This window comes from Xiphophorus maculatus, chromosome 18, assembly GCF_002775205.1.
Source record: "Xiphophorus maculatus strain JP 163 A chromosome 18, X_maculatus-5.0-male, whole genome shotgun sequence".
In the NCBI taxonomy this organism is placed as follows: Eukaryota; Metazoa; Chordata; class Actinopteri; order Cyprinodontiformes; family Poeciliidae; genus Xiphophorus; species Xiphophorus maculatus.
The window spans coordinates 18,170,174-18,185,838 of NC_036460.1; the positions used below are offsets into that span (position 1 = coordinate 18,170,174).

At 37.7% G+C, this 15,665-nt stretch overlaps 1 protein-coding gene across 1 annotated transcript; it reads right to left on the reverse strand.

Annotated features, from left to right (window-relative positions):
- Positions 1 to 148: 148 nt before the first annotated feature.
- folh1b (folate hydrolase 1B) lies at positions 149 to 13,619 on the reverse strand. Its single transcript, XM_005803407.2, has 20 exons — positions 13,380 to 13,619; positions 11,862 to 11,973; positions 11,460 to 11,646; positions 8,583 to 8,684; positions 8,375 to 8,500; positions 8,159 to 8,239; positions 7,893 to 7,998; positions 7,091 to 7,184; positions 6,857 to 6,952; positions 6,343 to 6,428; positions 5,134 to 5,253; positions 4,972 to 5,054; positions 4,833 to 4,896; positions 4,682 to 4,749; positions 3,746 to 3,837; positions 2,396 to 2,486; positions 1,805 to 2,069; positions 1,595 to 1,676; positions 1,363 to 1,455; positions 149 to 554 (listed from the first exon to the last, which is right to left on the reverse strand). The coding sequence occupies exons 1-20, from the start codon at positions 13,459 to 13,461 to the stop codon at positions 365 to 367; spliced, it is 2,220 nt and encodes a 739-aa protein (XP_005803464.1). The 5' UTR covers positions 13,462 to 13,619; the 3' UTR covers positions 149 to 364.
- Between the last annotated feature and the right edge of the window lie 2,046 nt (positions 13,620 to 15,665).

The window sequence follows — 15,665 nt, forward strand, 5'->3', positions numbered from 1 at the left end:
GTGTTCACAGTACATATAAATAAATGCTTTTATGATACATTGATTCATGGGTCATTGCTATAGTGGGTAAATCTATAAGACTTAAATTTTTAAAAGCCACATAAATTTCTCCTTATTATGTGTTAAAGAAAAACATCAATAATTTGTTGTTTACAGTGTTTTTATTGTTGTTTCTTGTAACAAACCATTCATTAGAAACAAATAAATTTGCTTTTTGATCACATTTACTGCACTCACCAAGGTCTGGAAAACTGACCTGATAAGCTGCAGAGCTTGATTAGTCTAAGTGTGTTGAAGATAAAAATATAGTCTCATCACATCGTGATGTTACAATCCTCTGATTTCTGTGCTTCAGACTGTGCTTTCATGCAGGTGGTGTCAGAGTCATGGCAGCAGCATGAACTGTGAATGCTGCTATGCTGATTTGCCGCTTAACTTCCCGCCAGGCCTTCTCTGGGTCAGCTGAGTTCTCAATGTCAAACAGTGCGTCGTATATCCCAGGAAAAGACTCCCCTGCATACTTGTTATGGCTGCTGGGAGCGAAAATCACATGCCTGAAAAACAGAGTAGAGATGGGGGAGAAAAGACAGCACTGTGTTACAGGAGAGGAGATATGAGACAATATATTTGTGTATTCCTTGAAAACATGCTGAAATTAAACAGGAGAAAAGCTGGACATCCTCTGTAAAGCTCTAAAGCAAAATAAAGTAGTATGGCCTTGGATGAATTCATGAAAGGCTAAGCATCAAACTAAAGAAAACATTAAAGAAATATGTATGATGTGAGGGTTTTCTTTGGATGCAGCAACAGTTAAAATTACTTAATAGTTGAGTGTAGCACAAGAATTATATAAGACAATTACTGAAATAACTGAATAAATCAATTTTGCACCTGAAAAGGCTGGTAAGTTGATCTACTCAGTGTTTTTTAAGTGTATAAAATTAGAATTTTGGAGCCAAAGTTTGTTGTAGATCAGATGGATGTATAGGAACATCTACATGGAAATAGGTGAAATTAAAATAATAATATGGAAAAATATAAATGTGTTAGATTTAAAATTTTCCACTATGACGTTGGAAAAATTGAGTTTTAAAGCCCTCTCTGTAAATGTCAAACATTTTGTCATACTATCAGCGTCCTGATTTTCATTCCTACTGACAGACACACTCATCTAAAACGTTATCTGGCAGATTAAACCTGGGCTCTTCTCTGCTCAGAAAAATGTGGATACAAGGAATAATGGAGCAAACATTCATATAAAGAGCCAAAACAGTTACCATGTACAGTGGTGATAAGTTGTCAGAGTAATTAATATTTGTATTTATTCTGTAGAGCTGTTATCAAAGTATGAAGAGCACTAACCTGTAAAAGGGTCTGCCTGGCAAGCCAAGAGGATCGATGAAAGCTCTCTCAAGGTACATGAGTTGGTCATTCATGATTCGCACCTGTAAAGGACTAAAACAAAATACCACTGCACTGGAAATCACTGTTGAAAGGAACAACAGTTTCTATGTTTGCACAAATTAGAGTATTAAAGCAGTTACTTATTGTTATTTTCTGTTTAACCACAGATGTAAAAGGTTCAAGCTCTTACTCCTCTATGTTGAGAGTCTGCAGACGCTCATGGAAACCTTTGGCTGCATTCGTAAAGTTTTCCACTGCAGAAAACAGAGACTCTAGAAAAAAAACAAAAAACCTTAGAAAATACTTAACTCCAGCTGCAAAAATACGTCACCAAGCAGTAATGCCTAAACAGCAGTAGTGCCTAAACAGTATCAACAGGTAAAGGTGAACATGAGCTCACCGAATGACACTTTGTACGTCTCCATTAGTTCTGTGTGTGTCTGTGCCAGATGTGCGATGCTGTCTGCGTACTTCCTCAGGGAGTCTGCGTACTCATTAGCATCGAGAGGAAGCACCTGGGAATCTGCCAACAGGAAGATGAGACCTCCTCTCACCTGAGCCACCGCCCGGAGCCTCCTGAAGGTCGGGTCGTAAAACTTCTCCACTATCTCAAAGGTTTCATACACACTGTGATAGACAGGGTAGCTACTGTATCGCTCTGTTTTCTGAATGGACACACAAACATACAGAGAACAGAACATTTCTGTTAGTTCTTAATATAATTACCTCCTACAAGACTCAGCTCAGAGCCAAACTGTAGTACAAGGCTTTTCTTAAATATTACTAACTATTAGAAATTTGCTAACTTTTTAAAGTTGGCATGTCAAAGAGATTTTTCAGTGCAACATCAGCAGAGTAAGAAAGGATTAGAAAGCGCTACGTCAGTCAAACAAAGCACACCTCTACAGACTCACACTTTATAAATTTAAAATATCCAATGTGAAGGAATATTATTGAATATGTTGGACATGTGTGCAGATCCTGCACTCACCTTGTTCTTGGTGTATCTGGCTCTGCCTGCCGTGATTCCCAGCCGGATAAAATAGGCCTCAAAATCACTGCCTGACCCAAGTTTACTGATCCTAAATCAAACCAGGAAGGAAGACATACTTAGTGATTTTTGGATTTACATATATTTCCTTCCAAATAATTAGCTAAGAATAGACAACATATTTTAAATGGTTGCCTATTTTTCATCTGAGAAGTTATCACATAAATTTAATAGTTTGCAAAAAGGCATCACATTAACTTCTTGTCTTTTATAATCACACTTCATTGTTTTTCAGTTGATCTTAATGTAGATTACATTATTTTTTCTCCATCTGGAAGCATTCAAAACACAGACTTTTACAACAGTCTTTGGTGCAATAACAGCTGTGAAGACTTATGAGAGCTGGTTAAAAATTAATCAAATCACATGTCAGCGACTCTCGGAAAACAAGAAGCAAAATCTTCTTATCTGGCTAAAAAAGAACTCACGAATTGGTTAAAAGTACTTTGAAAAAATACAAAATAACAAAAAAAGGGATATATGAGAAAAGTCAAACACAAAAAGTATCATTGTTACTACTGACCAGGCTAACATGGTCAGGTAGTGATGCCTGCATCATCATTTCATTTTGTCAAAGAGACTGGGTGAGGCGATCCGAAGGAAATGGAGAAAATTGAAATCTGCTGTTTTAAGAAGTGCTCAGTACCTGAGAACTTCGAATCAAAACTCTAAACCATATAGTTCACAAAACACTGGTGATATTAAAAAACAAAAACTTAAAGTCTATGATCTGAATTGATTTTGCCACAGCCTAAGTCTTTATACAACCTTAAGCATAAACATTTCTGCAAATAATATTAGAGAAACATATAAAATCCACATGCAGAGGCCAACACAAATATAGGAGCATTTGTTTTTACCTTAATTGAACCAGTAGGTGGCACTATTTTATGCTGTAATTTGTTTATACGCTCAGTTTAAGTGTGGAACTTTCTTACTGGTTACTGGTGGTTGGAAACACCAATTATTTACCGCTGCGCTTCTGCTTTGATACTGGACAGTGTTTGGGTGTGAAAGCTGCATTATGAAAACTGTAAATGTATAGTTACAAATGAATGTTTTAAGATTTGGAGGAAACACATTAAACCATACTATTTCAAAGTAGGTAGAGAGAAATTAGTGCCCATTTAGCACTTCAGCAACATCCCTCTAGGTTAATTATTCATGATTTGGGATTATTTTTGTTGACAAACATATACAGTAAACAACATTTAGAGAATACTTTTTCTTCTTAACTTGTTTGTATATTGCAGTTTGTGGTTATTCATATAAAATCACAAGGTTTTATACCGGGGAGCATCACGGTCATTGGTCCAGTTGTCCCTCTTATGCCAACTCTCATACAGAGAGAATTCCTCCTCTCCTTCCTCTGGACTTGATATCTACACAGAAATGTGGACAGAGAATCAAACCTGGACAAGATTTAAAAAACAAAACAAGAAGATAGGACATTTAAACAGAATTTGGACAAAAGCTTATAGACTTCCATCACGACTCTTACTGTTTATTGATTTTAATATTCCATGGAAACGGTTCCTTTTTGAAGGCTTAGACATTAAACAACCAATTTCAATACATTTTAAAAGCATAAAATTGTACTTTTTTAAATTTAATACTCAACTGTTTCTCTATATGTCTGTTTAAAAGATCCTCAACCAGCTGTGGCTTGATAATAGCCTATTAGCCACTAATGTCCTAGTATATTTGTGACTGTGTAGTTGAAACCAACAGAACAGAAATGGTAAGAGGAGAAATTTGAAGTTTTTCTTCTTTTTTTAAAGTTTATGGAAAGTTTTTCTTGCTTTCCTTGAATGAATCTGGCTTTTAAGACTTGTCTCTAAATTTCAGTAGGTTGAATATGTGAACTTTTTCAAAAGCTTAATGTAATTCTGCTTTATTCAATCATAAACCAGCTTTAATGTGTATTTGGAAACGTTGCCCTCTTTTACATATTTTTGTGTGGCAAGCTCTGTCCATCTGACACACGAACTGTCTCCTTCACAAATAAGTAAATGGCTTAAAGTTATTATGAATAAACTGAGAGTTGCTGGAAGAAAAATGTCACGATCCACAATCCACCAGATTTCACATCAACGTGGTGTGAGATCCTTTTTTAACTTTATGTATGATTGTTGCATTATTAAAAACCCAAGATGGATATGATATTTATGAACCTCATAAGTGAACACTTAACAGAACCAGATGTATCAGACAGGCTGTGCTCACCTGCTTGGTGAGGTTGTAGACTAACGTGTGCAGTGACGGAGTGCAGTCAACCCTCAGCGTGTACATACCTGGAATTTCAAAAGGAAAATTTAAACCAATCAAATCGACTATTTCTGACTGAGAGAACAGAGTCACGCTCTTTTTTGTTCACCCTCTATGCCAGAGTCTGCATTGATGTAGGCCACAGCTCTCTCCTGCAGTAGCCTGGCATTGTCCTGTTGGGATTGATGAAGTTCAGTCAGTGCGTCTACGTGTCAATAAGCCTGTATTCATGATTGCTTCTGTGCTACCTCGGCCCATTCTGTCGATCCCAAAAGACCAAACTCTTCTGCATCCCAGCTGGCAAATATCACAGTCCTCCTCGGCCTCCAACCTACACCACGATCAGATAGAGATGACGAAAAACTGATCGCTGAATCTGTTATCTGTTTTACTCATTTGAGAAGTTGCACCTTTTTTGAGCAGCTTGCCAGCACTCCTCACTGTTTCATGAACCAGTGCTGCTCCGGACATCGGGTCGATTCCTCCAAACACCCAGGCGTCACGGTGCCCTCCCAGGATCACATGTCTGTCTGTACAATAGCAGTTCAAACCGCACTTTCTTATAAGTATATTGCCTTTTATGCCAAAAGTGATTTTCTTTTTGCTTAAATCACCTTTCGACAACAAAAAGGGGTTGGTTTTTCACTTTTGCTGAAATATGATTTAGGCCGTTATTTTTAGGAATGTAATGATGTGAGTTTAATAAACCGCTCTGCAATTTTTTTAATAATAGATTTGTAGCTCTGACACAAAACTTGCCCCGTCTATGCCTGCAAGCATCAGGCTATTCTGGTAGCAACTGCTAAGGAAAATGATTATTTAATGCTAAAAATACACTTAATCTTACAACATGTGTAAAGGGATAGCCAACACTTTATTTGGAACAGTTTTCTGTGGAGCATGGGGGAGCTCACAACAGCAGACATTCAAACAAAACAGGGCCTTTTCTTCCCCATTGACACAACAGAGCAATAAATTTGCATTCCAATGGGAGTGGGGGCTACGCAGGTGTCTGTGAAATCTCATCTTAGGACGTTTGGCTCCAGGGATCTTCCGTATCAGGCAGAGATGACCACGGGGTAGTCCGCCCTCTGCTTAGATAAAAAACAGGCACCTTTGCTATAAATCAGGGGGCCTGAGGGAGTTCTAATTGGACGAAGAACGGAGCGCCTTTTTTGCATATATTAAATAGGGAAACTCCTCTTCTGTTTAAAAACTCCAGGCCAGAAAACGGAGTTAGAGTTTTTTCCATCTTTTTACTCCACGTTGGGCGCCTTTGTCTGTCTTATGTGTTTTGTGTTTGTCTGTCTTCCCCTTGTGTGTTTTTATTTTCATGAGAAAATGCATATCTCTGTATCTCTGCAACTTTGTTGTCGATTGCTTTGTTTGAGATTAAAACTCCGTGATCTGTGACGTCAACACGTTTTGTTGTTGTTTCGTTTTAGCAGCACGCGGTTGCAGGACGCTCGCGGAGAACCCCGCTCGACCCGGTTAACAGGAGGAAAAGGAGAGCCATGCTTTTCCAAAATTTAAGCTAACATAATAACTTTTCTCCTTAACACAACCATGTATAATAATAGACAGCAGGTTTCATGAGTTGACTTTAATTAAATAAGTACCGGGCTCCAAAGCTCCTCTGATCTTTCCAATGACGTTGTAGATCCTGGTTACCTGGTTGTTGCTGTAGATGTTCATTCGGACCTTACTGCAACAAAACAGGATCCAAACAAAGATGAGAAATAAACACCAAAAGGAGCCAATGTCAAATTTAGCTCAACATTAAATGCCTGCTGCAAGGAAAACATTTATTCTAGTTTCTAAGTGTGTTTGCTGTGCAGCATGCTGCTTCCATGCAGGGTTATGTGTGAAAACGAATGTGTGTCACAGACAAGAGGCACAAGAGGTAACATTGTGCTTCCACTGGCTGCTTGCCACCAAAGGGTCACAGGTTTGCAACAGAGCAACAAGAAACAAAGAGGGCAGAGTGAGGCACCTAATAAATCGAAACAGAGTGAAGACCGAACTGAAGTGGCAGACGGACAGTTTAACAGAAGAGATGTTGATTTTAACAAATGAGGGAGTGTGAGTATCATCTTATTGCTGAATGATAACTTCAGTATCAGGAACACTTACTGACTCTTGAAGTCTTCCGTGAAGCCCGGTCCAGTCTTATAGGAGACATTCAGAGCTCCTTTCCAGTTGGCGGGTGGAACCTGTCCCCCCATGTTTCTGTTTCAAATACATCGTAAATATTTTACATAAAAAATTAAAGACTACTATACCTACAGCAAATATGCAAACAGTACTTTGCATATTAGATGATGATTTGGACACTTATCATCGTCACCTAGTAGAGAAAATATGTACTTTAAGAGATGTATTGCATCGTGGAAGCCGATCGGATGAACTGGAATCTTAGGAAGTCCGACTCCTTCCTCCGGGTTGAGCCTGTAGGTGTATTCTGGACGAAAACACACAAGTGTGACAAGCTGTCCTATCTACTTTTCTTTGCTAATACATCCGTAACTTTCTCTCATTTTGTCAGTTTAAATTGATAGGAAAGTTTTTATGATTTTCCATTCTTCAGCTCATTTAGGTTCCTTTGACTAAGCCATTTGAACACATGGATATGCTTTGATCTAAACTCTTTTTCTGCAGCTCTGCCTGTGTTCAGGCTAGCTCTCTTGCTAAAAGATAAACCTCAGCTATAACCTCAAGTCCTCTCCAAGCTTTCTACCCAGGATTCCTTTTTTAAGGTTTAATCCAGATTCCTATTGATAATGACCTGATCCCCACAGCATAATGTGGCCACCCCCATGTTTTATGGTGAAGGTGTTGTGTTCAGGTTCAGGTTTATGCTTTGTACTTTTCAACCACTTAAATAATTTTGTTTGCCGTTCAGAAAACACAAATAGGTCACATCTGAACAGACTGTGTATTCTACAGGTGAGCTGTAGAATGACATGCCTGTTATTCCACAACATAACAAGTGTTTTGGAATAACAGCACTTGTTGTGCTGTGCTGTTATTCCACTGGTGTGTGGCGAGTTTGAAATTCCTGTGGCTTTCTCTGTGACTGTGACAAACCATGAAAAAGTTCAAGGGACATCAACACTTTTGCTAAACATTTTATGCACTCATGCAGGCTATAGAAACCTTTTTAGCACACCTTTAGCCGGGTATCCTGGTGTGAGGGGATCTCCTGCTCCATTCAGGTTGAGAACATTTCCTCTCTGAGCTCCTCCGCCAGGCAGGTTCCAGCCGTCAGGGTACGGCTGTACAAAGCCACGATTAGTGACAGAAGTTGTCTTCTATCTATTTCCCACCACTCACAATGTCCCAGATGGTAAATAACAAGGGATCGAGAGAATGAATACTACATTTCTTACTGTTTTTACCAGGAATGTGTTTTTTTTTAACTTTATATTAGGTTACCTTGACTCCTGCAGCCCAATAATCAACAGGATCAGAGAACATAATGATTCCCTTTGCTCCTGCTGACATGGCATTCTTCACCTTTGAGACAGAATGAGCACAAGAGAAAGTGCTTATTAATGTTAGTCATGTCATGGGAACTGACAAGGCAAATTAAATGTTAGGAGATAAAACTGTAATGTAAGTCCGTCGAGTTCAGATCACATCTTTAAATACCTTATTGCCTCTGAATATTTTCCCATATCTGACTATTACAATCTTCCCTGTCACACTGATGTTCATCTCTCTCTCTAACTGGAAAAAGTCCTCTGTTCGGCCGTAGTTCACGTACACCAAATCTCCCTAAAGGGACATGGAATAAAGAGGAACCATATTTTGCTGCACTGCTTTCTGTTTCATCGTGAATGTGTGGATCTGAATGCACCTCTGGATGTCCCTTGGGAGAGTAAGCACTGTATGGAGGCACAATGTTGGAGACGTCCTCATAGCCGTGTGGAACTGGTTCAGCCAAGCTGGTGTTAAAAACCTGACAGAGCGAAGACATAGTGAGACCAGAATGACGTTAAGCTGAATAATTGAATCTGTTGCCAGCTTTTTGAAGTTCCTTGTGCTTCATATTATCATTATTTTTTTGATTTGACACGAAACAATGATATTTGACACAACCAACGTGTAAAGAATACGACACAATCAGTTACACAGTAATACAATCTGATGCAACATATTGTGTGCTTTTAACTCATTTTGACTTTGATGCAATTACAATCTAATATAATATGACACAATATGATACAAAGCACTACACACTACATAATACGTTACACAATTTCATGCAATATATTGCAGCATGGTACAATATAATAATAAACAGGGCTGCAGTTAAATATTATCTTAGTTGTCAACTTTTCTGATGATTAGTAATCGCAGTCGAGTAATCAGATAAAAACAACTCCAGATATCTTATTCTAGACACTGAGTTTAGTTCATACAATGCCAAAAATACAAATAAATAATTAATTTACTTTTCAAAATAAGAAAATATAAATTTAATTGCCTAAAATGCAATGACATAGCATTCCTTCAGTGTACGCTTGATCATTTGTAGAAAAGGATGCATTTGCAGCTAAAAATACTTCTAATAACATATGTAGATTATATATACAGACAAAAAAGGGTTTTATCTTAAATGCAAAATGTATATGTATATATTTTCTACAGTTTTGCCTTAATTACTGCTCACGATTAATCCAATTAATTGTTTCAGCCCTGCTTTACTATGTTGTCTGATTTGAAAAGACTCAATACAATAAACTTTATAGCCTCCAAGTAAATATGCATTTTGAACTCCACTATCCGAAACAAATAAAGGACACTAAATATTTGTGCTTTGATCCACATACACAAATTAAAATATTGAGTTTTTTATGGCTCTCCATTTTGTTAATAAAAACTAACATAGCAATAATAAAAAAAATACTTTAAACAGCAGATCCAACTTATAACAAATATATAATCAAAAAACTTCATTTTAGTTTGCTTTTACACAGAATTGTTAATTTACTAATTTCAGGAGATAAGAAGCAGACTAACTAATTTAGACAATATTCTTTAAGTTTATTGGGTTTGTGGTTGCATTTTTTTTTTAAACTTTGTTACACTGTGTCACAGATTTATTTTTACTCTGCCTTTGTGTTTTTCCCTTGTGTGTTTTTCGCATCACTTGTGTTCAATTAGTCAATCAGCTCTGGTATATTTTTGGAACAAATTTCATGTTCAGCTGTTGGGTCAGGAGAGTTAGATGAACTGAATTTTACTGTCCATTTTGTCTCATTTGCATCTGACTTGAAGGTTGCAAACTGTTGCAACCTTCTGTTCTGAACTCAGTTTTATACACTGTTTGTAAATACAAACAATGATTCCAGTTATTAGTGGGGAAAAGTAATTACTCCTGTTGTGAAAACATAAATAAACTGTGATTAATCTGAGTAATCATACTGAGTAAAGTGAAATGTTGATAGTGTGTTGGTGTGAGTCTGCTTTGCTGCTTCAGGACCAGGATCTGAGTTGCTCAAAGAAAAATAAATAAATGAAATTGAAATTTTGGAGTGGCCTGGTAAAAATGTATCTAAATCAAGCTGAGAAGCCTTTGCATTAATTTAAACTTTATACTTGAAAATTTTCCAATGTGGCTGAATTAAAATAATTTGGCAAAGAAAAGTGGGCTGAAAATACTCCACATTGATGTTATGGGAAACACCTAGTGACAATTGTTGCTTTTATTAGATTTAGAGGCAAATCACTTTTGTTTTTTTTCCTTCAAAATGAAACGCCACTTTAAATTTACATTTTAAAAGAAATATAGATTTAAGAGCAAACTTTACAGCACTGTAGCTAAGTCCAATTTAGATTTCCTGTGGCTTGCTTCCTTTTGGTATCATCTCTTTTTATAAACTAAAACATACAATTTGAACAAAATATTAAATATAAAACTACCACAGTAAATTGCGAGAGCTTATTAAATTAGTGTTGATACATTGAAATCGTGATGAAAATAAAATAAATAAATAAAAAAAACAGTGACCACACATCACCTTTACTGAGCTGGTGGAGACTTAAACACATTTGGGATTTTATTACCATAAAATCAAACTTTCTCACTTTGTGCCTCCAGACATGGTGATCAAAAGTGGACATGCGTGTTGTCCAGCTGGACGTTTGTCAGCTGAAAAGTATTACTGAATTATCTTAAATGTAAATCCAAATTTTGCCAAAATTTCTTAATGCATCCCAGTACGCAGCTGGGATGCATTAGTCCCAGTCCCAGTTCTTTGTTGGCTTTGTGCTGTTTCATTATCTGTGTCATAAGACACAAGCAGAGGTTTATCTCACAGTGAAACTATAAAAGGACCTTGGACCTGAGCTAAAACTTGCCGAGGGAAGGAGGAGAAACTGCCTGGAGTGTATGTGATCCCCACATGCTCTTCACAAACACACTCTGAGGTAGTTTGTGGACTGAATTAGCCTTGTCATTGAAATTTGTGAGAAAATCCACATCTTTTCACCCTATTGGGATAAATGAAGTGATTGTGGAGAATCTTCCTTCACAGTGCTAAAAACAGTAAATTAGGTTTGTTTCATTAAATGTTTTCCAGTCATGCACCATGAATGCTGTCAAATTAGTTTGTAAATGTGAGCGCCAGACATGGGGAAGGTTATTCTGAATGCAAAATGCAAGAAAACAAATGCAGTCTTCTGCTATACAAGTCAGTCTTGCTGCACATCTTGCTGGCAGCTTCCTTACCTCTTTCCCATTGTGATCCACTATGGAGATGTAGTTTGGCTCTGATTTATTGGGATAGGACAACAGGATGTCATAGGGCACCATCTCCACTGAGTCCAATCCAAAGTCCTGCCACTCCTTCATGATCTCCTCTGCGTATTTAAGGTTCTGCTCCGTTCCAGCCAGATGGGGGAGACGGGTGAATTTCCTGTAAAGAGGACAGTTACTGTGACACTCATGTGGTCTTAAGGCTTGTGTCAGCTGTTCTTTTATGTCTGATTTTGAAATTCAAAAGTTGTGTCTTTCTCTGCCTGTTGGTACTGTGCAAGACGGAACGAAATTGGAAGCCAACGCATTCCTTTAATTTTTTAGGTGCAGAGGCACTTTTGAAAAGCCTCGTTTGAAATTGGTTCTTTTGTTTACCGGAGATGGTCTCTGATCAGGTCTGACTGCATTTCATCCAAAAACTCCACCAGGTATTTGCTTGAGGTCTTGTGGTTGTTCGTAGTTGCCTTTGAAGGTTTTGAGAACCATCCTAAAACACAAAATGTACAAAGCATACAGTCGGGATGTTTGAAAAATTAGCAGTTCTCATGTAGATAAATAATTATTTCTTATAAATCCCTACTTTGAAGACACCAGTAAAACAGTGAAAGATAAGGTCCAAATTATTCAGATCCTCCCATCTCAAAAGGAAACAGAAAAAATTAAAAGTATCAAACTAAAAACTTCTGCTTTAACTTTGATTTTAATAGGTCATAAAGATTATTTATACCCTTGTCAATAATCAATGGTAAAATATTTATTAAGATTTCAATGATAAATCTTATAGTTTAAATTTTTTCCATGTTTCCACTGCTAGTTTGACAATATATTTGTTTGTAATGTACTCCAGGTTTTTGACGTTCATTAAGCCTTTTTCCCCTCACCCTTATTTTCAGCTTCCCCCTCAGGTTCTCGGTCAGATTCAAATCAAAATACTGTCGGCATCATTCCAAAAGCATTTATGTTATATCTCTTCAGAAGAAAGATGTTTAGATGATTAGGCTACCTTTAAATTTGTTACTAGTAAGAGCAATTTGAGGTTAACCGCATATACCACTGTGCAAGTATTTTTTGCAATGTGGGGAAGCTTAAAATACCACGTTTAGTATGGTTCTAGCAAAGATCTGTCTCTTTTAGGTTTTTATCTTCCAGTGGACACTTCAAACACTGGTAGCTTGGCTAATTGTTGCTAGCATTAAAGTTAATTTTTCAGTGAACACATATTAAAAAGTACAGAAGCAATACAGTGAAATAGATAGTGGCAAAGGACAAAGTAAAAAATTCAATAAATAGATCATAAACAATGCCACCATTGCTACTTTTCTAACTTCCTGCAGCAGTTTGCTGCTCTGCAGTCCTAACTTAAATAAGCTCAAGCTTGCTTTGAGTTTAATCTTTATGTTTGATATCTGACATATACAACACTGCTACAGGTAACGCTGTTAGTATCTTTCCAAAGAATGCTACAAAGCTACAGTGATTCATTGTTTGAGGTTGCTTCTGTTTCATTTGGAGTTAAGTTGCTCAATCCTTCAAAGTGGGGGATGGTCACATGGATGTTGGTCAAAAACACTTATCTGCTGTGGAGAATTACCAGCCTTAGCCAGCCTTATATTTTTAACACAGCTGTGGTTATAGGCAGTGAGTGTTACCCTGCTGTTAGTGTCAAGATATTGAATGAGTCAAAGTGGTGACAGTCACACTGAGGCTAAACAGCATCACAAATCCTGCACAAAATATAACCTCCTCGTATCAAGATTGTTAATGCAATTACAGTGGTTACTGAGCAAAAAACATGTGATTAAGCTAAATGTCTCCATAATACTGCGACATTTGAGTCAAAAGCAAACAGCCCCAAACATACACTTTGTGTTAGGCTGTGTTTCTGTGTCTCACCAATGCAGAAGCCCAACAGGAACAAAGCTGTCACAACCACAGTCCACCAGATCCAACGGACCAACCTGCTCTCCCGCTTCATTTCCAAGCAGCTCTAGGTCCCAGAGATCCACACAGTACTGGCTCTGCAGAGGCTCAGATAAAGAGCGTAATTTGCTTAGAAGTGCACAGTGGGAGAAAGGCAGAGTGAGATGGAGTGAGGCAAAGCGAGCAGGGAGGAGCTGAAAGTCTGTCTGCTAGAGGCGGTGAAAGAGAAGTTGGGAGAGGGAGCTCATTAGTGCTGTTCTTTGTCAGGGCATTTAATGTGCACCTTGGCCATTCATGTGCTGACTCAGTATTTGTCATTATGAGCACAGAGGGCCACTTTGAGGAGGCTATCTAATATCAGGACATGCAATACTTTCAAATTAGGGAAGGAGAGGGGAGACTCCCGACAAGATTAACTTGACTCATGTTCCTCTTGAGGAAGCGCTGCAGAACTAACTTTGTAAAGTTCACAAAGCTGCAGAGAAGATCATAGGTAAAAAAAAAAAAAAATTTAAAAATAAAAAGCCAGAATAAATGTATTTTAAGGCTTAGACAATACAAAAACTTGATTTTAAAATGGATTAAAAAAAAACAACCAAAATTTAGTTTTAGTATTTCTGGAAAAATAGTAATTTTCATATTTAAAGTCAACCTCACTAGCAATGAGAACTTGGTTTGCAGCAATTTTTGTTTGGGTTCACTTGAAGATTTATGTTGGACCACTCCTGTAAGCTGCTGTCAGAGTGGGACAGTCTTGGTTTTCCACACTGCAGCACATGTACTCCATTGTTCTGCTGCGGCCTCTCCTGGGTCTCTGAACAGCTGTGTGCCGTGAAGGATTTCCCTTTCATCTGATGGACTGGAGCATGAACTGAGCCTCTGCTCTCAGGAATGCAGGAAGTCAACACAGGTCACAGCAGTACTTGTCCTCTGGGTGTTTTTTATCTGAGGCTTTTATTGAAACCCCTCCTTTACATTGTGTAAATGGCTGATTTTATTCTATTACCGCGGTTTTTGAGCCAACCCTTTGCTATTGTTGGAAATACAGCAATTGACTATTTACACTCAGGTAGCTAATACTTTCAAGGACAGTTTCCAGAGTGTGTGAGGTCACAGCTTATGTTTGCATGCACGTAGTAAAACATAACAGGATGACAGTCTGTTATGGTGAAATTACTCACTTTATCTTTCCAAGAATTTGTATAATCACTATAAACACAGGTATTTTAAAATACCATGCGACTGAAGCGTAAAAAAGCACATGTGCTCAGTAAGGATCCTTCCTAATCTGTAACTCAAATACTGTCCCTGTGATCAGATTTCTGCAGACGCATCCTGGTTTTCCACAGCAATCTGGGAAAACAATCACTACTTAGCTTTAAAACCAGGGCGTAATGATCAGACTGTCTCTGAATGGGAAAACATGCATGATTTCAAAAGAATGGTCTCTTGAAGGCCCCTTTAGAGTTTTTCACAGTCACTTTGGTGCATTTCTTCAATAATCCTTGACATTTGCAAAGCAGCAAATGCATTTCTCAAAACAATCTGTACAAATAGCAAAACATTGATTACCTACAAAAGCGAGTCTTTTCCTCAAAATCCTTAATAGTTAATGAACATGTCAGTGCCATCAGAGTGATAAGTTCTTGTTTCATTGTGTATGGCTAAGATGCTATATTACATATTGACAACATGTTTTATCATGCTGTCAATATAACTATACTCTTGAGGGATTTTCTGTTGTAAACCTTTTCTAAAGTTTTGATGACAAGTATTGTAAACTATAATTGTGGGAGCTCAATGGAAAGAGACTAGACAAGATTCATATACACTCTCATTGTAATTTGTTGGCAAATTACAATGTATCGCATGTCATTGTGATACAGAAAGGAACTGACAATACTGCAGAGGACAAAGGAAAAAAACAAGTTAGGTAAAAAGGCGAATATAAGACAATCTCCTTAAGGAAATTCGTACATGCAGTGCTGCAGAAATTACAGTGAAATCTTCCTGCTTTCCTTCTTTGTACTGAGATAATTTAGTCAATGGGGTTAAAGAATGAGGAGTAGAGTGAAAAGAACTCCATCAGCATCTTGTTGTGGGTCACTCTTCACGCTGGCTGGTGACCTTGTCCAAATCCTTGTCCTTCCATCGTCAGAAATGTAATTGGTTGTTCATTGGTTGATCCAATGCTTCAGCCCTTTACCTTCTGTGGAGAAACTCTGGATTCACCTGGGAACGATTTACCAATTCAGGACA

Excerpts from the sequence above, each read along its gene's own strand:
- folh1b (XM_005803407.2), bottom strand. The coding sequence starts at position 13,461 with ATGAAGCGGGAGAGCAGGTTGGTCCGTTGGATCTGGTGGACTGTGGTT. Across the intron at positions 11,974-13,379 it reads CCTGTTGGGCTTCTGCATTG|GATGGTTCTCAAAACCTTCA; the intron begins GTGAGACACAGA and ends TTTGTGTTTTAG. Across the intron at positions 2,487-3,745 it reads AATGACCGTGATGCTCCCCG|GATCAGTAAACTTGGGTCAG; the intron begins GTATAAAACCTT and ends GGTTTGATTTAG.